This window comes from Strix aluco, chromosome 19, assembly GCF_031877795.1.
Source record: "Strix aluco isolate bStrAlu1 chromosome 19, bStrAlu1.hap1, whole genome shotgun sequence".
In the NCBI taxonomy this organism is placed as follows: Eukaryota; Metazoa; Chordata; class Aves; order Strigiformes; family Strigidae; genus Strix; species Strix aluco.
This window is the reverse complement of record NC_133949.1, coordinates 15,984,066-16,006,878: the sequence shown is the minus strand read 5'-3', so window position 1 is coordinate 16,006,878 and position 22,813 is coordinate 15,984,066. Positions and strand designations below refer to the sequence as shown.

Sequence of the window (22,813 nt, the reverse complement as noted above, 5' to 3'; positions counted from 1 at the left end):
CATTCTGCAGAAGGCATCTTGCCTTCCCTTAGTAGCCCAGGGATGCTTGATGAGATTCATCGCCTCCCACAGGGTAACACTGCCAAAACCAGGAATTTTTCTTTGATTCCAGAAATGCCAAGGGAGCAGAGGCCAGGCCAGGGCAGCTCTCCCAGCTGGAAAGAGCCCAGGTAACTTGGGTCCCAGCTCTGCCACAGCTTTGGTTGTTTCTGTGCAGGAAGATTTTTTTTTTTTTTATTGTGTATGTGAATAATCAAGTAATTCCCATGTTTGCTTTCTAAGAAACACAAAGACCTTTTTTTGAAGGGTGCTGCCTCCCTTCAGTTCACTGCTGTGGCCTTCAACTTGCCTGGGTGCAGGAGAAAAAACACCCCAGTTAAGTCTTTACTTCTGGAGGTCACTTCTCAGCATTTCAACAGAATCTGACCCAAATCAGTGTAGTATATTCACCCCAGGTGGGGTGGGGAGCAGCAGCTTCCAGGGTGCTGTGTCAGAGTCCAGTTCTGTCTCACACTGACTGGGGCCTCCAACCTGAACGCTGTGATGTTACAGTCGTGCTGTGGCACAGAAACGTTTCTGCTCCACAAAAGCACCTCTCAACCCTTTTTCCTTCCCTCAGCCACCACTTGGTAGCCCGAGTGTATGAGAGCAAAGCAGAATTCCGGTCCGCTCTGCAGCACGAGAAGGAAGGCTACACCATCTACAAAAACCAGGTGAGCAGCACGTGCTGCTGGGCTGCGCCGTGTCGCTGGAAACGAGCCCGACGGCTGCGGAACAGTGCCTCGGCTGGGAATTCGGGGAGGCCTTTGCCACAGATGGCTCGGAGCAGGCGTCCGGGAATCGGCTTTTGAGGGACGGGGCAGAACTGCTGCCCTGTACAATAATTGATGCTTTTATGCCAAAAGTCTTTGAGTGGCCTTCCTGCAAGTTCCTTCTTGCTATACACATCGCCGGACAGAAACTTCTGTTGGCAGCTTGGCCCCGTGTCCTGGCAGGGCCCTGAACGAACCGGTCTGTTCTTCAGGCTTTTTGCACCACCTGCCTTTTAAACACCAGTTCCAAAGGCGTTTGGTAGTTGAGCTGTTCCATGGGCAACACCTTTCCCCGCTCGCAGCCCTCGCTGAAACCTCCACCTCAGCCCGGGCTCTGCCTCAGCACGTCCACAGTGATTCAGCGCCGCGGCCCCGGCCGGCAGCACGGCCCAGCAGGGGGAATGCCACTCACCCCACGAACGTGCTGCTACTCGATGGGAATGTGTCACCTTAACGAGGCTCCTAGAGGAATCTGTGTGTTTGTTTTTTGAATGCCAAGGCAGGTGAAATTCAGCTCTTGAGTTTCTGTGAGGATGTTGGGCCAGCAGGGACTAGCAGTGCACCCTGGTTTGGGTCCTGTTCTCACTGGTAATGTTGTACCTTATTTTTTTCCTTCCCTCCCTTTTTTTCTGCTTAGCTCGGAGAACACCACGAAAAGACCAAAGAGAGCTCAGAGTACTTGAAATACCTGACTCAGCAAGCCGTCGCTCTTCAACGCACAATGAACGAGATTTACAAGAACGGCTCCAACGCGAACATCATGCCGCTGAAGGTAACCTCGGCGCCATGCGAGCGCTTGCCGTGGGGCGGAGGTTTGCTCTGGAGGGATGTGTGTGTGTGTGTGTGTGTTCACTGCCAGCTCGGGAGGTGGCAATGGCTGATGTGGTGCCACCAGTGTGGACCGAGCGTGTCCCCTCCGCTTCCCGGCGGAGCGGCTCCGGGCTGGGGCACAGCCTGGCCGGGGAAGGAGGCGCTGGGCAGCGGGGGGTGTGGGAGCCGGGGGTGCCTACGTGCAGACCTGCCCCTGGGCTGAGTCACGGCTACAGGCAGGTTGCTCAATCCCAAAGCGCTTCAGTTTCCTCATCCTAAAAAAAAAAAAAAAACCCAAACCCAAAAAACCCCGCTGTCGTCTTTCACCGGGCGCTTTGTTCTCCTGCCAAGGATTCTGTGGCGTGGGGAGGCCGTGGGGGACCAGAGCAGGAGCAGATTGGGCTGAACCCCCCCCGGCACGGTGAGGGGAGCGCCTGGCAGAAGGGGCAGAGCAGGGCCGTGCTCTCTGGGAGCTGTTGGGTTTTCTTCTCACTGCGGAGAAGGGGAACTGAGGAGTTTACTGCAGAGTGAGCTGAATGTAAGGACCTGCAGTCAAGTAAATGGTCAAGTCCAGGAACTAGCATCCAGCTGAGAGGCTCAGACCCATAAAACAGTAACAAAGGTTGTTACCCTGGTTATAGCACTTGAAGGGGGGAAAAAAAAAACCCACCGCAAACTAACACACTTTGACCTGATCTGTATTTAGCTGAAGTCCCACAGAGTTCAGAGGGGAGGTTGCCCACAGGGACTGGCTGGGCACCTCTAGATGCTGCTTTTCAATTTATGGGTAGAGAGGTAGAAAATATGAATTATGCCACCTTACACTAGCACACATCCTGGTTTCAGCTGGGACAGAGCTAATTTTTCTTCTTAGCAGCCAGAATAGTGCTGTGTTTTGGATTCAGTGTGGGATTTGGTATGAGAAGAATGTTGACAGTACACTGATGTTTTTAGTTATTGCTCAGAGATCAAGGACTTTCCAACTCCTCGTGTCCTGCCCCTGTGTGGGTGCACAAGAAGCTGGGGGGAGCACAGCCAGTGCACCGGCCCCAAACTGGCCAGGGGAATATTCCAGCTGTACAACGTCCTGCTTGGTGTGTCAGTGAGGGTTGGCTGGAAGCTGTGCGCGCTCTTCCCCGGGACTGCAGTTTCTGGATTTCCTCTTCTCTGGGCTTGCTGGCGGGGAAGGGGCTGGGCATCAGTCGGGGGGGTGCTGAGCAATGGCATTGTGCATGACTTGTTTGTATTTTTTTTATTATCATTATCATCATCATCATTATTTTAATTTTATTTCAATTGTTAAATTGTTTTTATCTCAGCCTATGAGTTTTACCTTTACCCTCCAATTCACTCCCCCACCCCTGTTGGTAAGTGGTGTCTGGGTTTTGACTTTTAAAGCTTTTTTTCTCTTACGCTGTAGTTCACAGCTCCCAGTATGGCCAGTGTCCTGGAGCAGCTCAACATTATCAATGGAATTCTCTTCATTCCACTAAGGTAGAGTGATCCCTGCGGGTTGTACTGTTAGAAATAGAGTAGTTGGTCTTTTTGTATTATCTTTGTTCCCAAGATGGCTCAGACCCGGTGCTTCCCTTTGCCTTGTCACTGACCCAAACTGTGGAGCTTCCAGTGATGTTGGGGACCTCTGCTCTTCAGGCAGCACTACGCAAATAATGATAGAAATTGTCACTGCTGCACAAAAATTGCCTTTTGAAGGTGTTGGGTCCCCTGCACTCCTGAACACTTCCAAAGGGACATTAAGGTTTGCCCAAGGACACCGTCAATGGTGCTAAAACCCTCCCACTTGGAGGAACATGGCTCTTTCTGAACTGTGACCTTGAGCTTGCAGCAGGGATCTGCTCCAACAAACCCCCACAAGCTCTGCAAAGCCAGAGGAGATTGGGCAGGTTTCCTGGGAGATTGATGCGCCAGAGGACGAGGGCCTGGGCAGCTCCGCAGGCAGCCAGGAGCTGCCCTCGTGGCCTGTTCTCAGCCCCTCGCCCTGGCAGCAAAGGGATCGAGGCTTCGTTCAGCTCCTTCAGCTGTTGGTGGAGCGGGTGGGGGTTGAAGCAGTTGCTGGTCTCTGCCCAGGAGAGATGGAGTGAGCGGGGCTGGGCTGTGAGGGGCAGGACCTGCTCTCCTGTGGACGAGGCTCCTTAGCAGGGTTGTGGCTTTCAGCACCTCCTGGGGGTTTTCCTCCCCCAGCTCCCCAGGATTTTTTTACAACGAACAAGACCCAAGACCATAATGCTCACCCTGATTATCATCATTATCTTTAAGACCACTCTAAGCAGCAGTACTCTTAAATTTTTTTTTCATTCATTATAAATTGTCTGTTAGACTTTTCAGTTGAAAATTTGATTGGGGTGGTGGGGGAAAAAGATTCTTCTAAAGCTGTAAATAATCCCTGAGGGTAGAAATTCCCCAGAAGCAGCCGGAGGCTGCCTGGACCCAGGCAGTGGCCACCGAGGGGTGATGGCCTGGAGCCGCTTGGTTCAAAGCCAAAAGGCACAGGAAGCACCCAGCCTGGCTGGGGGATGGTCGAGACACCCAGGGCCCGGCAGGAGGAGGGTGAGGAGCGTTTCCTCTGCTGTTGATCAGGACCTTGTCCAGGTGCTTCACACTGTGCCTAAAGCCCCTCTAATGTTTGCTACCCTTCCTGCTTTGCCCTTCAGCCAAAAAGACTTGGAGAACCTTAAAGCAGAGGTGCAGCGACGCCAGCAGCTCCAGGAAAGCATAAAAAGTGGTGAACAGCTGGAACCAGAGGACAAAGCTGTGGAGGAGAAAGAGGCTGAGCCAAGCATGCCTTCTGCTGCGCTCCCCTTAACACAGAGCTCTGCTTAATGTGTACCTCGCTTAAAAAAAAAGTTTAAACCACCCTTTTCTGAATCTGACCCAGGGTCTCGGACGCCCCTGGAGCAGCTCCTCCTTTTTTGACAATGTTATTGCACTGGTACAATTAATACACAATGCAAAGAACTAATCTGAGAAATGTAATCTGTCTGACTGAGCTTGGGTCTGCCCCGCGGAGGGGAAGGGGCCAGGAGGCAGCAGCATACGCAAGGCCCAGCCTAGGTGAGCGCAGCCCGAGGCTGCCCTGCCCGTGTGTGTGTCGGTGTCGTGTGTGTGCGCGTAGCATCAGTTATTTCTACTTTGTACATATGAATTCCAAATGGACTGTCTGGAGGTATGTAACATTTCTCAGGTCATTTTTATGTTGACTAAGGACACGGCTTTGCTCAAACAGTACAAAACCAGCCCAGCCACTGCTCAGCGTTCTTGTAAAACGTGGATTCCAAGCCAAAAGATTTATTTTCCCCCCAGTCACTCCCTGAGTTGTGCTAAGGAAAACGAAGCAGCCATATTTGTATCGCTCAGATGCCTGAAGCCTGTAACGTGTGTGGAATGGGGGAATGTACAGCATTTTCTACATCAGGATATAGCCATTGGATTCCTTTAACCATTTTTTTTCTACTTTTGGTTGGCAGTTCGGCAATTCAGTGGGGTTTTGTAACATTCACAGTCTAATTTTCAAGGTAAAGATATAGATAGAGATATATATAGAGAGATATATATATGATACTCACAGTTCCACCTCTGCTCCGCTTGCAGCTGAGTAACTTGGGATACTGTATCCAAAGAGTGAGGGCTTGATGTTCAAAGCGCACAAACTTCCATTGCGATGGAAACCCCAGTGCCTAGGAGAGGGGGTGAGGGCATCAAATGAGGTCTGAACTACAGTGATTTAGCAGGAAATTGGGGCCCTATTAAAGGGGAGGGGAAAGAGGGGAGGAAAAGTCAGAGCTGGGGCCTTGGTCTCATCTGCAAGAGTGACTGTACCATGGAGCCAATGGGCTTTAATGGGCTGGGCAAGTCCAACCAGGTTGGAATAGTCCTTCATTTCCCCCAACCTGCCACAGCCCAGGGGAGGGGAAGGGGCTTCAATAAAACCCTGAAATTGCCCCAGCACTGAAACCGAGGGCACCTCCCCCCCAAACTCCTGTTTTTGCACTCTGGCTTTGCGAGGGGTGCCAGGGGCGCTTCCGTTGCTGGCAATGGACGTCCCTGGCCTGGCCAGTGCCACTAAACCCATCCCCGAGTCCCCTCCCCATCAGGCAGGGCCCGTGCCACAGCCGGGGGTTGCCGACCGAGTGGAATGTCCTTTCCCAAGAGCTGCAGCAGAACCTGTGCTAGGCCGCAGAGGAGTCGCGTCTCACGCCTTGTCTGTCGGGGGTAGCACCCCCTGCTCGTTTGCGTTGCTGCTTTTACTGACCTTCTGGAGAACAAGCGCTGTCCCTGGGCTCTGTCCCCTCGGTCCCCTGTAACTCTCAGCGGGGGGAAGGGAAGGAGGGGAGCAGCCTCCACGCTGCGGGAGGCAACAATACAGGAGGAGTCTGACTGCGAAAGAACTTGCTCCTATTAGAAAAATTCTGAATTTCCTGGAAAGCAATCAATAAATGACTACAGTGCATCTTTCCTACAAGATTTTTCTTTTACTAGTGTCTTTCAGTCCATTAAAAGCTTTTTAAACTGTTGTAGGTACTTTATTTATTGGTTTCTTTACAGTTGGGTGCATGGTGTTGGATACCCTGAATCCAGGAGCCAGCGGGGAGGAGCGGGGCTGGAGGCCTTAACAGCTGTGACAGGCCCGAGCCCATGCTGCAGAGCTCTCCTCTCCCTGCAGGTATTTGCTCTCTGGGCCCAGTTTCCCCTTCCCCGGGCACTGGGTGATTTTCCTGAACTGGGCAGCAGCAGACTGAGAGCTCTGGGGCCAGTGGCGAGGGGCTGCGGGCACTGGGACCCCTCAGCCTGCTGCAGAGTTCACAGTTAACGCTGCCTCTGCTCTGCGCACCCTCCTCCTCCTCCTCCACTGACACGTCCCTGGCACAAGGGAATTGCCTCCAAAAGATGAAGTGACAAATCAGTACCAGAGTCACAACCCCGAGCGGCCAGAGCTGCCCCGCTCTGCCTGCAGGCACCGCATCAGCGCAAGGGCCAGGAGCTGCTTCCTCCCGAGCACAGGGGCCCTCTGGGTTTTTGGAATCAGGAAATGAAGCTGAAGGGTGCAAACGCAGCTCCAGTGCCACCGGAGTTGTTAAATAGCTGTGTTTGACAACAACCATTCCGGGCTGGGGTGTTCTTGGGTACTCGGTTCACAAGTTCTTAAATAAAAATGAATGTAGACGAACCGACCCAAACTGGGGCCGAGGGCTGAGCCGGGTGGGAGGAGGGTGGGTGTTCAGAACCAGCCTGGGACAACTCACCCCCCTGTGGGTATCGTATCACGTATCCCACCTCCTCAGCTCCTCCGCGCGTCTGCCTCGGACGGGATTTAACTCCCCGGCAAAGCACCGGCCCTCGACTAGTCCCGCCCGGGAGAATCAGCTGCAGCAAAACAAAATTATTTCAGAGAAAGATTAAAACCATCAGCAACCCCGAAGGAGGCACGTAGAAATAACACTGGTTTTACCCTGCCTGCTCTCCTTGCAGACGGGGATCTCCAGCACGTGCTGGCAGCGGCCGGACCATGCGTAAAACCACACCATCAGCAGTTAAACCCTGGGCTGCGCTCAGGGGTCGCGCTGCTCAGGGAGGAGCCTGCTCTGCTGAACCAATTCTCCCTCCAGCACTGACCAAGAGACCCATACCTGTAAATATTCAACCCTGTCTGCTGAAAAATAGTCTGCTCTATTGAAAGTGGAAAGAGCTGGTGGAAACCAGTCCCCTCCCCTTGCAGAGCTGCTTTCCGTAAGGCACTCGCTGCACAGGCACGAGGTTGAAAGGGAAAATGAAATTCTTCGACTACCCCCATTGCTCTCAGCAACCCCCAGGTGAACGTCCCTTCTCTCACCCTTCTGTTCGCGAAGGCGCAGGCAGCTCCTTCCACCGCCCCCCAGGACACACCTTCCCACAGCCGCTTTTCCCAAATTCAGCTGGGTTTCCCAAATAAAAGCCAATCTCCCCCCAAAGCCATCCCAGGTCTGTCCCCACTACCCAGTAACAGTGCAAGAGGCTTCCCGGGAGCCGCATAGGCGGGAGCTTTGCGCCGCTCTCCCCACGCCACAGTCAAGGTCACAGCCTTGATCTCCCACCAGTGATGAAACTCACATTTCCATTTCAGTTCACTGACCCATTTGTGAGCAGCACTCGAGACAGTTAAGGCTGGATCACAGGGAGCAAGAGAAAAAAAAAAAACCAAAACAAAAACCACCAAACTACAGAGCAACCAAGACACCGCTACGAAAACAGACCATCCCCCCAGCCTGCAGGGGCTCAGCTCCCCGCGTTGCACCGGGCCCTGCTTGGGACAGAGCGGGGGGTTCCTGCCAGCGTCACCACCGAGCAAACACCAAACAATGGTTCTTACTGGGTCTGGTGGGAAGCAGGGTTCAAGGTGAGGGGGGAAAAAAACCAACCCCAAAACACCAAAACCAAAAAAACCTGGGGAAAAGGCAGCGCTGGGCCCGGGGTGGGGAGGGTGGGGGCTCCTCCTACGCACCTGGTCACGGAACAACCAGCAGCAGCAGCCCCCAACCCCAGGGTGGCTACACCCGCTCTGGCCAGGGCCTGCCCGGCTCCCTCGGCCTCCGAGACAACAGAACATGATTAACAAACTCAAGACGGAACCAGATTACCAAACACAGCCTTTCCTAAAACCTCCCTGCACCGTCTTAACCAGTAAAACCTCCGACCAGTCCAGCTGTAACCAGCTGCCTTAAAACAGCTTCACACTTCCTCAGGCAAGCACAACTTAAATTAAAGAGCAGCAGGGGTGGAGCAAAAGCTGAAGGGTGAAACACCAATAGCTTTTTTCAAAATAAGTTTTAATTCTTGCATCCAAGGAAACAAAAACACATCTAGTTTTATATGCATTTAATAGTTTACCAATTGGTACAATAAGATTTTTTTAATATGCAGAAAACATGAATAAATTTTGTTTTACACAGTCTGAGAGCAACAAATCTTACTGTAAAACACAGAGCAGTATTATATACATTCCTTTACTGATTTTTTTTTTTCTTTTTAAATTGTGTCAATAGCTTCAGTTAACTCCTACAGCCTGGGAACTGTTTTCTCCAATTGCAACCTCTAACATTGCTCTTATGAAAAAATTCGACGTTTGCCTTCATGTCAATGTCAGGATCAACTTCTAAAACTTGAAGATTTTGCTAACTTATCTTCAGAATGAACTCGGGGAAGCCTGAGGGATAGGCAGGACAAGAAAGCAGCTACTTACATGACACAGTGGAAAGATAAAAAGGCCAGTTAAATCCAGTTGTGACTTGTAAATCCAACTCAACCTTCCCCGCTCTGAACACGTTCATCCCTACCCTTTTATGCACGGATTCTTGCTAGAAGATTCTCGGTATTGACTTTTTTAAATACACTGGACTTTATGTACAGCTGGACAGCAAATAACTCATTCTAAGTGCGTTTTTCCTTCACTCAACTCAGTAATTTTTTTTAATATTCAAATCATTAAAAGGATTATCAAGCCACCACTGTCTACAAAAACAAAGTATAATCTTTTTCTTTTAAATAGCTTTCACGCAAGTCAAAAGCTATTTAAGAGTGATATTATCAGGCAGTTCACATAAAAACAGGAGGAGGCAAACAGGAGAAGCAGGGTACTGACAGTATAAGTAGACTGGGCTTGGTGAGTCTATAGCCAAAGCTTCCAAAATACTACAGTGCTCCACAGCCCTTGGACAACTTGCTAGCAACTAGATTTTTTTTTTTTTCTTTTTAATTAGTGCCCCGGGCACATCATTGGTCACACCATACACAAAAGCAGGACGGTTTGTTTTTTTTTTTTTTAAATCTTCTAAAGTGCAAGATGCTATAAAACATCAACTTCCAGATTATGTCTAAACCACAATAAATGTTGCACTTTTTCGAATGCATCTAAGACTTCCTGGGCACGTTACCTTAGTGTGGCACTGGAATGTCTGTCTGGTTTTAAGCCAAAAAGTCTGTATTGTCTATTTGGTAACATGGTCTATAAATGGTTATTTTTAAGCGATGCCAATTTTAGTAAGGAAAGTGGCAAAGCAGCAGTGAACCTCTTAAACCCCCTAATAAATTTATTTTGTAATCCAAACCAGTAACCTCATTATTGTACTTATCATCACAGGAAAGGCACAGGATTAGCTGACAGAAAACATTGCAAATAGTGGAAAAAGTCCAACACAGTGCGATACCAGGGAGCGACACTGCAGGAAACCCTCACAGACCCAACTCCTGTGTTGCGGCTTTCACTTTTTTGTCTACACAGGGCTTTACCTTTTGATCCGGCCAGGACCATCCCTGAGATTATTCACTCACTGCTTACTGAAGGAGAAGGTTGCAAACCGCAGCGCAGAAGGACTTCGCGGAGCGTTTCACACAAGCAATTAAATGCTGCTTACGACTTCAGTTGTCTGTCCTTGTAAAGAGTGGTATGCTAAAGGGAAAAAATGCAGTAGACAACTTCCACTTAATAGGTACCTTTAATTTCTCATTCATGTTTATGAATTATGTACATGAGTGTGGTTGACTTTTATACTTAAATAAAGTTTATAGGTCCTATCAGAAACTAAACAGATGTGCTACTTTACAGTTGCAGATGCACCGAGGAATTTTAAGATGTACTACCTGTGTATCTGGAACTCTCAAATAGGACAAAAAGCAGCAAATTTTTCCAGTCCAAGCAGCTAACAAACAAAAAAATACTTTATTTGTGCATGCTTAACTGCAGAAACACACACTGAAAGTTACATAAACCACTGGATTGAAGAGATTAGCCTGAATCTTAAACTGGCTCCACAACCCCACATCAGAACTCCTCTTCCTCCCCCCTGCCCAGAGGCCAGGCCCCGGTGCTGAAATGCAGCAAATGCAGCTCCCCCCAGCAGCGGGATCCTCCTGTGGGCCACGGGAGGAATTAACCCCACGCCCCTCACCGCTTGACTGCGGACACCCGCCAGCGACCCTGCGTTGGTCAAGGATTCTTCTTTTTAAAAGGGACAGTTTTAAAAGCCACGTATTAAACAAAACAGATAAAATAAAGCACAAATTCACCTGTTAAAAACATCAGACTGGTACTTCATTATATTGTACATTTTAACGTGGATTTTTAAAAAGACCTGGTTAGTTTGATAAGTATTGTAATTCTTAGTTATCTACAACGGAATTTGTCACAAAAATGCTGATTAAAATATTAATTTATAATATTTCCATTCACTTCAGATCAAAATATGTAACTTCAGGGATACCCAAATTAAAAATTGTATACACCAAACAACATAAATACTCATAACCAAGCTGGGCTAGTTTTGCTGATAGGATTTGGTTTGGATTTTAAATGTTTACTTGATAGCATCATTCCCACGGATGGACTTTGTTTTGTTGATGGTGCTTTTGTTTTCATTATAATCTGATTCTCAAGGTATTTAGCACTTTCTTTAAAGCATTTAAATACTGTATCCCAAGATATTTCTCAATATGCAAACCACAGCACGTTTTTATTCAAGCCACATTGTCTTGTCAAGGTAAGCACAACCTCATTTTCAAAAGGGTTTCCAAGGAGGCACTAAAGAAACTGAGAAACCTTTGTACGCCCCAACCTCCTGCAAGTGAGTAAGAGGGAAGTAAATGTACTTGATCCTGTTGTGTAATAGGAATTGCACATCTCTAACACACACTGAAAGCAAACAGCAAGTTGTACCATGGCAGTCATTTGGGAGATTCAGCTCTATGGGAAATCAGATCACTAAATTCTAGTGGGATGGACAACTCCTCCTGGAAGTTCGTCTAGCATAAAAAAAAAATAAACAAAAAAACCATTTAAACTTAGTTTAACAGCACAGCTTAACCATTGAATGACCAAATAAAAAATAAATACATTTATCACATCAGCTGCTACTAAGATTTGTTGTCTTATTTCAGGTTTACAGTTAGTTATATAAATATACCAACCCTTGCGTGATAGGAGGCCAAAACAAGTGTATTCTGTTGATTTGGCAAATGTTTCATGACAAATATTCCAGAGTTTAATTAATTTCCATTAATTACATATAAGGTTCAGAAGATTCTGAATTGCAGCCTTATTATCTAGTATTCTTAGAGAAGATTTATTAAGCACACTTAAGTGATGTTACATAGATACACATTTCTGAAAGAGCCCTACAAAACTTTTCCCAAATGAGGTCACCAATTCAGGCACCAACAGACAGCAGAAAGAAAAACAGGTATAATTATCCGACATAGAACGACACTGTCAACTATTCAGTTAAGTGCCCTATTTCAATTATCCAACTTCTGCCTTCTTAGGTCTGATGTGACCAATGCCAGCCCATGTTCTTAAACCTATGGTACTTCTAGACAACGTATGTAAATTTACAGTATACAATTTGGATTCACCATGCATGAATACTTTGTGTGTAACATTTAATAAGCTCAATCTACATCCAGAATAATTTACATGAAAGGACAATATTTATTTAAACAGAGCTCAATGGGTAACCATGGTATCTGAGTGCATCCAGAGGAAAAAGGGGTCAAATGTGAATTCAATCAACGGCACTCCCACACTTTTACTGTTTGATCTACACTTCCAGTAACCACATACGGTGCCGTCTTGTGGAAATCTGCGAGGAAAGAAAAGCTTATGTTAAGAACAAGTCCAAAAGTTCCGTATTTTCCACTCTGACTGAATATCATTACTTTTTCCAAAAAATTCTACCAGCTCAAAGACTAAATTTCAAAGCTCATCACGTCTGTAGTTCTGAAGGCAAATTCTCTCATGCAAGAATTTTGTAAAGCATGAAAATCTACTTTCAGTTCAGTTATAAAGGAGCTTTCATGGAAAAGAAATCAAGACAAAGTTATAACAGAGAGGAGTTCAAACATCTCAAACAGATAAAACTGCTAAATACTACCAGCAGACAGAACTTCATGTAAGAGGTATTCAAGAATCAGAAGTCAAAAACTTGACTTTTTCTTTTTGCTGTAGACAGTACAGCTGTGAGCTACTACTTAAAAAAAATGTGAAGTGTACTGTTCCTCAGGAGATGCCAAAACATTTCATACACACAAATCAGTTTGGGGCTGGGTCAGACAGCACTGGTGAGTTTAACCAGGAGGAATCAAAACGCCTTGCTGTGTGGAAAGGGTTCAGCAAATGGTCTGTGAACTGAAGCAGCCAATTCCAAGGTCAGTCAACCCGTGACTGATCAACTGGTAACTTTTCTTTCCCCCTCTCTGATCAGCTGTCTCCAACAACTTCAGAGTGAAGGCAGAAACCCTGCATTTTGATTAGCCCTGCAAGTTTGATCAGGAAACCTCAGTAGCCATTTCCAGGTTCCCTCCTAACCCAACTCACACAGCTTCCCTGAAGAAGCTGTCAACTGCCAGAGGAACACAGAGAAAAAAGAACAATAGCACAGACTCCAGAGCGAAGCTAGCTTTGCTGAACAGGGAGGGGTTGGGTTGGGTTTTGCCAGGGCAGGGGGAACTGATGTCTACCAAGATCTGGTAAGACCAACCAGGAATGCCCAGGAATTCAAAGTACATTTTTTTCCTGACTGTTTTGCTTTGTGCCCCCCCCCCCCCCCTTTTTCTTTTTTTTTTCCCTCCCTCGGCAAGCATTGGCAATACAGCGTGCCCAGATGTCTACACACTCCAGAGCACCCTGGCAGTGAACATCTTTATCCAGTGTGCAACAGTGGCAAGAGAAGTGGAAAAATCCAGCACACTCGAAATTCCTATCTGTCCTTATCTGATTAAAATACACATGGGACAAAACTTCACTGGAATCCAAACATGAGTGTCTAGCTCAGTGCTCAACTTCAGCTGGGGAAGATGTAGAAAGATCTGTCTGTGGCTCTGCACTTTGCAGTAAGCACTGCAGAGCAATACATACCCAAAGAGGTAACAAAGTGTTCGTGCGCATTGAGGGTTTTCATGCATCGCTTGTTCTTGAAGTCCCAGACACGTAGAGTCTTGTCATCAGCACAGCTCAAAATAAATTTTCCCCCAGAGTGGAACAGAACGCCACGTACCCAGTTATCATGGCCCACCTTGTGCATAAGGAGAAATCAGTGAGCAGGTGCAGGCTGTAAGGCTGAGCAGCCTACGATTTACGCTACGGCAAACGGAGTGACTCCCTGCGCTGCTCCCGCAAGGATTGCATCTGGCTTTCTAAAACCCATCACAACTCCCAAGTTTATCTTCAGTTTCTATTATTACATCTTTATCAGCACTACCAACAATGTGAGTTCCTGTCCTTGAAGGCAAACAAACAAAAGTCCTCATGCGATCTGCACTGATTCTGCTCCCCACCCCCAGCAGGGACACCCAGTCCAGCCTGAATCCCGCTGGGAAGAGGCCCACGGCCCGCAGGAAGGCCCACACAGGGGAAGAGCACAGCATTTTACCCAAGACAAAATTCAGCTGATTATCAGCATTTCTGTAACCAAGCTAGTCCTCACAGGAACTACACCACAGCACTCCTGCATTTGTACTATGCATTTTTTTGATTCTTATCATTTCTTACCAACAACAAAATCTGAACTATAGAAGCCGTTAAAACCGTGCATTTCCAGTGTTTGTCTTATTTCAATAACTCTGGCTTCTCTTGAAAACATAAGCATGTAAGATAATTCATCCCCTTAAAACTAGTTTTAGATCTGCAGCTGTGACTGCCAGAAAAACACCAGTGAACTTACGAGTGTCATAAGGCACATGCCAGTGCTAATGTCCCACATCTTAATGGTCTTGTCTCTGGATCCAGACAGCAGAAAAGGCCCAGGCTTGCCACTCTTCTTAGTCTATAGAAAAGTATGGTTTAAGTTATGGCGTATGGGGGGGGGGGGGAAGAGGAGGGAGGAAGCAGATCCCTTCCGAGAGCTCTTTCTTAGTAGCAAAATAAGACCGTATGCCAGCTTACAGCTAGTAAACACGCAGTGCCAAAGCTGAGAGTCAGAGAATTTTGTTACTAACATCAGGAGAAATAAGCAACAAAATAAAAGGAATTACACAATCTGTTAAAAGAAATGGCTGTATGTCCTGCTGATGCACCAGGCCAAGTACTACTCTGAATCCACTGTTGGCTACTACAAGACACCCTCTTCTGAGAGCAGGCACGGTTCAGTCGGACCCCTCAGGACAAGGGTATGACGTTCAGACATACCTCTGTTCTCATTCTTCATAAAAAGTAACGAAGCAAGTTTCAGAATTTTTGAAAAGCTCCTACTCTGAACTCATTTCTGTTTGTAATCATGCACAGTACGGAGGACAGACTCGGTTCCCAGAACCTGAAGTGCCTGATGCAGTGAAGCCCCGCAGGAAGGGCTGTACAGAGCTGCTCACACCAGCAGAGGGCACGGGAGGCACCGCCACACAGCCACTGCTGCAAGGGAGTGAGCCTTTGGAATTTACTTTAATTACAAGATCATAAGGATCTGTTAAGGATGCAAGAAATAATTTGTAAAATCCATCACTAGACAAGTCCCTGTCTTCAGTGTATCTACTCTTCCCCTTAGGGATTTGTGTCCTTTTTGAGGAAGAGGCCAAGACAGATATACTTGGGGGGTTTTAACCAGAAATTGGAGTTAATTTCTAGCTCATTTCTTCTACACTGTGTCACCCTTAGAAGGAAATTCTTTCTGACCTTTAGTCAGCCTTTGTTGAAGATTTAGTGACCAAACCAGAGAAGATCTATCTGTGATGACAGAAATGGGGATTTACTTGCTTTCTCTGTGCACTAGGACACGGCGGTCAAAGCTTAACCAGTGTGATACACCCGAGGCACCTTAATTTCTGCACTCCTGACTCACTACGCCCCCCCCAGCTTTCAGTGGCTGAGCATCCTTAGAATTGTCACGTTATGCCACCTCTCCCTGCTGACATATGTGGAAGTGGCCCCACTCCCAGCCTCCTCAGAAATAGAGCATCTCTCCACAGGTCACTGTAGCCAGGGCAGAGGTAGGCTCCTACTGTTAACACACACGAGCGTGGATCCTGTGAAGCCAAGATGTGGGATCAACACTAGTCCAAGTATACTCTGCAAAAAATACCCATACTCGCTCCACCTGCCAAGCACTTTTGAGAACAGAGCTTAGTTGTTCTAAATATTACCCAGAAAGTTCTACACAGAGCATAGTAAAAAAATAACCTCACTGTACGTGCTTATTTAATAGCATTGGAAACCTCACCTCTGATCCCGTAGCTTCTGATATGGTGGAGTACGAGCTCTCGGGAGCCCAGGAAATGCATTCTACCACGTGCTCGTGTTCTCGGAGCTCAGCTTTGCATTCCTTTGTCGCTACCACCCAAACACGCACTGTCTGGTCATTAGAACAACTGGCAATTAAGGTGCCATCCTGGTTAGGCCGCACCATGCGCACCCATTCTCTGTGACCCGTGAAAGTCTTCACACAGTAACTATTCAAAAAAGAGAAATACCGCATGACTCAATGTCACAGTAAAACCATTACACATGCCTCTGAAATTTAAGGACGCTTGAGACCTACTCTTAGAAGTTAAGATAAAATATTTTAGCATGCACGTGTCCATCCTGGATGATGATGTACAAGGCCATAAAACAGTTCATGAAAAGGAAGCAGACCTGAGAAAGAAGTGACAGCTAAGAACTAGCAAATCCTTGTTAAGGTAGAAAGCAGGAAGCTTGGGGAAGAAAATAAGTTGACATGACAGCTTGCATTAAATAGGTATTTTAAGAACAAGTAGAGAATTACGGGTCATTCAGCCTTCACCTACAGCTTTTAGCAAATGGATGGATTAAAGAGAGAACTGATGAATGAAACAATAATGAAAAAACCGCCACAAAACACACACCACAACCCCCCCGCCCCCCCAAAAAGCAGAGGAGATATCTTGATCTGTATCAAAAAAAGATTTCTCCTCCCTCCTCTCATGCTCCCTTTAAACTTGTGGTTAACCACTGCATTTATATTCCCACCTGGTCCTGAGTTATGGTGTTCTACTCTCATAGCTCCCAGAATGATAGAGCCAGTTAGTTTTAATTAGTCAGTACTAAAACCTAAAACCCTGTGCTTAATGGTTTAAGGCAGAACCCTTAAGTGAATTACTCTAAAGGGCACACTATCATACCTCAATTCAAATCATGTTTGCCGACATTCCAGATTTATGTGGCCCATTGCCTATCAACAGTGGTTTATGCTTGTTTTGTTTAGGTGCTGAGGTTTAGCCAGGAGCACACTTACCCTGTTTGGACTTCCCACATTTTGATAGTTTTATCCCTTGAGGCAGAAACTATATGATCTCCATTGGGCATGATGGCTACTGAAGAAACATTATGATCATGACCTAAAAACAAAATCAAACCATTATTAAGTGGTACTGTAATAGCTTTTACAGAGCACACAGGACTTGCTATTCTTTTCTCTTGGGCAAGTAGCTACAGCAGTAGTGCATGTTTTATGGAATAATCTCTACACGTAAACCTGGGGTTTTATGACATATTCATTTACAGTTTTAAAAACCACACAGCCCAGACACTGAGCATCCTTTAAAACGGTTTTAAAAATTTCTTTAAGATGTTTTAAAGCCAAACACTCACCACTGCAAGCAACACTTCTACACAGCTACAAAAGCTGGTAGTTTATAACAGAGCTGCTGCAGTGACTGTCTTTAAAATGATGGGTTAGGTCTGATTACATTATGCTGATACACTATGCAGACGTTTAAAAGGAAAACGGGCCTGCAGAGAGAGGCATGCCAAACCTCATTGCAGAGGTTAACGCTAAAAGACTGAGTGTTTCCAGACATCTGACAGTAGGTTTTAAAAAACCCACTGCGCTGGTTTGATTGAAGAACCAACTGTACATAGGACAGCAGCTCCTACTACTGCTGAGAGATGCGAGAGGAAGACGATCAGTGCTGATCCAGGACAAAGCATCCGGGTCATTTCCTTAACACAAACTCCTTGTGACCTCGTGCATGTGGTTTCAGCTCTTGACTTCACTCATCCCACAAGCAACGGGACATAACATAGAGGGAGATGATACACTCTGTAAAGACCATTCATTTCTACTATGACAAAAATTTAGAACTTTAACTTCCCAAAGCAGCAAACATTGGAACGAACTGTTTTGAACCTTTAGTATTATCCAGAACAAACTGTTGGGTAGGGTTTTTTGACAAGTCCAGTGTACAAGCTTGACTATAACAGTTTGGACATAATTCATGCACTTGTCTTACTTTAAGCTCTGCAATTGTCCCTACTTAAACTGTCGGGATTAGAAATTAATCTTCTGAGATCACTAGCTTAGAGTATATATAATTTATCAATAAACAGCTTCCTTTTTTTCATCTGGAGATCTGATGTTCTTTTTTCCAAAAAGTTAGACAGTAATAAATTGCTTTTTTCTTTTACTGGCAGCTACATTGAGTCTTGCAAGCCACATACATACAAGGCACAACTTCAGAATTTTCATTTCCATTTTTTCCACTAAGAACTCAGAGCCCCTGGTGAGCTCCTACTAAAAAGCAATCACATCAGTGATCAAGTATCTGAGGGGGCAGAGAATACCAGTTTCAGTGCAAGTATGGTACTTTACAACTCCTCACTGCAAAGATTATTTATTTCTTTTTACTTGAAATTGAGTTGAAGGGGTGTAACTGGCAACACACATGAAGCTAGTTCACCCACGCTCATGTTACAAACCCCACTTCACAAAACCACACATACTGCACGTGTGTTCATATAGAAATCTTTAAAGGCCAAAAAACCCCCCCTGTAGCACTACTCTATTTTCTTGCTATCAGCCAGCTGTAACGCCTGTTCTTCCTCTACTGTAGTGCTCTGTGGTGTTCAAAGAACTGTGTGCACAAAAGTCAACAGCTTTCAGTTTTCTTTGGTACATATTGTGTGTGTGTGTTTTCATAAGTCTCAAACATGCTCCATTCCCACCCACCACCTTACAAGAAGATATTAAAAGCAAGACAAGCAGCAGTATAAAAATGCTTTTACATCAAGACTATAAAATAAATAGTTGCTGTTAATATTAGAATCTCATAGTTGTGGCTGTTTCCCATTTTTTCCCCTGGCTTTTGAGCCTAACGCAAAGGGCATGTTCATCCGAAATGGGACAACCACGAAGGCACAGGACTGCACAGCCCGGAGAACAGCGTTGGCACTAACTCCTTCCTTCCTGAAGCACTACATCAGGGAAACAGAGGGGTGAAGGAGGCAATTTTTTACTGATTTAAAGACACAGTTTTGTTGCCTAGTAAGCATTTAATTTTTAGCGTTAAACCCCTCTAAGTGCCATTTCATTTCCGTATCATTATGGGATGCTTCCTATAGCATCATGCACTGCAGATCTCAGATGCCATTTTCCTCCATAGACCTTAGTTACAGAGCACTCAAAGCATCAAACTATCCCCCCTCTTTCGGACAATGCTCTGGTTTATAACCCCTTTCCACATCAGCGGCTTTCCTGGATTAAAAATAAATTAAAAAGTCTCTTCACTTTACAGACTGCTACATCAATTCCCTTTATACCTTACCATGCATAGTTCTGATGCACTCAAAGCCCTGGAAATCCCATAGCTTAATGGTCATATCAGCAGAACAGGAGGCCAACAGTTTGCCAGTGTGGTCAAAGGAAATATCTTGCACAGAGTCTGTATGCCCCTTAAGGGTTCGTTCAAAGTCTCCCGTCTCATAATCCCACACCTGACAAGTGAACAGAAAATCCGTTAACAGCAGCCTATTACTCTTTGTATTCTCCAGCCTTACATTTGCACTCTGCAGGCCAGTCTGGCACTTTATTCAATAATTAATTGAGCAAGAGACAAAGAAAGACAGCCCTAAAAAGCCTAACAGCATAGAAAAATAAGCATTATTTTATATGATTTTGTTACTTATAAATTAACTGAATTCATGCATCTTGAAAGCTGTTTTTCAGCTAACTTAAAGCATTATAAACACAGCAGGAAAACAAGTTCCATTGTATCTAAAGGTCTTAACACCCAATACCCTTAAAAATAAAGAAGATCAACTCATAAAACACTGGATAGAAAAAACCCACTTTGTACAGACTGTTTTTCTCCATCACTTTCTATGCCAGTTCCCTGACACAAGCAATACAGACCATTTTCAGCTGGTGGGGAAAACATCATCCTCCCAAGCTTTATTGTGGCTCCAGAATTTACTTGCTGCTTCAGAACCAAATAGCAAACATTCTGCATACTAAAGAGCAATATTCAGAATGCATTGCTTTAGGGATGATAATCCAAACCATTCTGAAGTTTGATACGCACACACTACATTACAAAATTTGTCAGACATTAAATAAACGTTTGCAGTTAATAACTGCAAGATAGCACGAAGTCCTCATTCTCACCTCCTAATTAAGCCAGTCTTCTATCATCTAACCGCAAACAAAAGCCTTTGAAGCAAAACAAGCTCCTACAGATTTTATTGTCTCTCGAGCACAAAATTAGACATTTCATTTTAAATTCTATCCTAAACAAAAAAAAACAACAACAAAAAGAATCCATCATCCCAATAGATTGCAAATCACTGGGAATGCAACTAGTCAGAAACTAAGCTACACAGCTTGACTTCAAGAATAAGGAAATCCATACAGTGTATCCGTAAGAAGCAGCAAACCCAGAGCTAATTAGGCTCCTCCAACATCTGACACAGAGCTGTCACTGTTTCAGCTGCTCTGTCTGCTTAAAGAAAAAAAAAAACCACCCCCCAGTCCTCTATGTTCAAGTCTGTTGCAGAAACAAGAACAGGTTAAAGCGTTTCAAGAACTGATCTGGCTGACACTTTTTATTTTCATCTTCTCCAACAGGTAGCCACTATTAGAAAAGCTTGCACTTTTAAGCACATTGCTTAATACACCACTCAACATTTTTCAGAACAGCACTTTTCCAAACAGTTTTCAAAGCAGCACTGAAGAGAACAATTAGAAGTCTCCTTTATTGGGACAATTCCCTTAAATTGTGACATTCAAACAGCAAGGAAATGCACAATCATGTCTTTACTGGATGCTAAAATGAGAAACTACTTGCCTACTACAACAAATCTCTTCATGCCACTGTACACTGCAATAAAGGCCTAGGAAGACCATTTAAAGTTACTGGAAGTCACTGGGACTTGCATGTCCCATTTAGAATAAATAGGAAGAACTAATTTTCAGTTAGTACAGCTGCATAACCACTTTAACTCAGCTTTAAAAATTATCACCTCAGATGACTTGAGGCAACTGTCTTCCTCCTCCTCACCACGTCACTACTCTATACGTTATGCCGTTCCTCCCCTACTGATCCCCCACCGATCCTTTTTCTGTTTCTCCAGTCTTTAAGTCCACACTAGCTTAATTATTTTTTCCTCTAATCAAATGTTAGTAAAATACTCTTGAAGACATTAATTGGACAAGCATAAAACTAAAATTTATAGATTACACGGGACATCATACTTGAAAGAACCTTCCCTACCGAAGCTAAAGCAGAATCTGAAAGACTCTTCCATCAGTACAACACACGTCCAGCTGGAAGGACTGATGTCACATATTGCACATCCTCTGACTTGCTCAGTTCCATTTTCTGTAGCAAACACGTACCTTTATTGTGGCATCCTCTGAAGCAGAGACCATAACACTGAAAACTGGATGGAAAATGACTCGAGTGACAGGACTCCTGTGTCCACTCAACGCATACTTCTCTGGAGGACGAGGAATCCACTCTTTAGGGTCTCGTTTCTGACCAAGAGGTCCACCTGATGTAAATTCTTCCTTAGCTTCATTCAGCTTCGATTCTAATTCCATTACCTAAATTTACAAATTTTAAAGAGACCATTCATTTCTAGTTTTATGCAAGATCTAATTCACCTTCACTCAATAATCCAAATACGAACTGGCTCTCAAACTCACTGTAAAGCAAAGATTGCATGGATCCAAACTGATCGCCAGCATTCAATAGTGCTGGTATTTCTAAAAATCAAGCCTAAATTAATAATTTATCATTTATTCTTTAATAGTTTAATCATTAATAATTTATTCTTCTCCAACTTCCCAAATATTTTGACAGGGAAAAAAAAAAAAAAAAAGAGTTCTACAACATCATGTTCACTCAAATACTGTACAAATAAAACTACTGAAGGAGGTTGTGTTAAAAAGGAATGCTACTATTGTGATCATTTTCTGTACCCCTGGGACAGCATGCATGTTAACCAATGGCAGAGAAACTGAAAGTGTAACAAAACCCCAGATATAGTAACCTTCACAATAGATAGGTCTTTATTATAGCACACTGGTGTTTTGGTTTTTTTTTTTTGCTTTTAATACGCTCTAGATCCATTGAAGCCTCACTAACAAGAGTTCTGTACTGTGCACTTGCAGTAGAATCACCTGCTCTAATGCACTGGAGTTAATGGTTTCCTCCCTTTAACGTAATGGCCAAAGACAATTGGCAGCACAGGTTTTTACCTTCTTTCTAAACCAGTCAAGCCTTCTGGAGGCAGCTATTCAATCTTTCCACTCACAAACTGCCTCAAGGCACCTCCTTCCTTTCCAGCTTCAGAAACTGCACATGCAATCCACAAACTGAAGTCAAGACATTGTTATAAACAAGCTGAGAGGATGTCTCTGCTAGCACTGAGATAGATGAAACATTTTATATAACATGGATTTAGCTATTTTCCCGACTCAAGTCCTCAAAATTCATCTTTGAGGCATCATTTTCTAAACCCTGCATTTGTCTGACAGGGCAAATACACAACATTCTGTTCAGTGATGAATGTTTACTTTCAGTCACAGCTTTTAAACACATGCAAATCCATCAGAGCTCTACTTACCTTCTTTTGTAATCTTATAACGGATGTCCATTTTTTTTCCAGAAGTCCAGCATACTTCTTATCTAACTCTTCATTCTGAGGAGAAGCATTTAAATAAATAAATTCTAGTTCTAAAGTCTGTAGAAGTGTTTCTTCAAAGGCAATATAAAGAGCTCATTTTAATAAAAATCTCTTGACCACAGAAAGAGGAATTCAAGAAAAAGACTATAATCAGTTTTACTAGTTAGAACAATCACACTTCAAATATTAATAGCTACAAGTTACATACACAGAAATTAAGAAAATACTTTAAAATACAATTTTTAATTAAAAATACTGCAGCATACAGATTAACGACGCTAGATTCTGCAAATGAAAT

General features: G+C 44.8%; 2 protein-coding genes across 6 annotated transcripts in view; one reads left to right on the top strand and one right to left on the bottom strand.

Annotated features, from left to right (window-relative positions):
- CLUH (clustered mitochondria homolog) overlaps positions 1 to 6,154 on the top strand; it is a 39,087-nt gene extending 32,933 nt beyond the window's left edge. For all 3 annotated transcript variants that reach the window (XM_074845551.1, XM_074845550.1, XM_074845552.1), the window contains exons 23-26: positions 620 to 713; positions 1,450 to 1,584; positions 3,043 to 3,116; positions 4,295 to 6,154. In XM_074845551.1, the coding sequence (XP_074701652.1) occupies positions 620 to 713; positions 1,450 to 1,584; positions 3,043 to 3,116; positions 4,295 to 4,463 (472 nt within the window). In that variant the 3' untranslated portion in view covers positions 4,464 to 6,154. The remainder of the gene's footprint in view (positions 1 to 619; positions 714 to 1,449; positions 1,585 to 3,042; positions 3,117 to 4,294) is intronic.
- A 2,323-nt stretch (positions 6,155 to 8,477) lies between these two features.
- PAFAH1B1 (platelet activating factor acetylhydrolase 1b regulatory subunit 1) overlaps positions 8,478 to 22,813 on the bottom strand; it is a 37,667-nt gene continuing 23,331 nt past the window's right edge. For 2 of the 3 annotated variants that reach the window (XM_074844761.1, XM_074844762.1), the window contains exons 4-11: positions 22,456 to 22,530; positions 21,224 to 21,430; positions 19,155 to 19,323; positions 16,847 to 16,949; positions 15,815 to 16,043; positions 14,327 to 14,428; positions 13,522 to 13,678; positions 8,478 to 12,247 (exon numbers count right to left, since the gene is read on the bottom strand). In XM_074844761.1, the coding sequence (XP_074700862.1) occupies positions 12,174 to 12,247; positions 13,522 to 13,678; positions 14,327 to 14,428; positions 15,815 to 16,043; positions 16,847 to 16,949; positions 19,155 to 19,323; positions 21,224 to 21,430; positions 22,456 to 22,530 (1,116 nt within the window). In that variant the 3' untranslated portion in view covers positions 8,478 to 12,173. The remainder of the gene's footprint in view (positions 12,248 to 13,521; positions 13,679 to 14,326; positions 14,429 to 15,814; positions 16,044 to 16,846; positions 16,950 to 19,154; positions 19,324 to 21,223; positions 21,431 to 22,455; positions 22,531 to 22,813) is intronic. The other variant, XR_012625714.1, reaches the window with a different exon arrangement.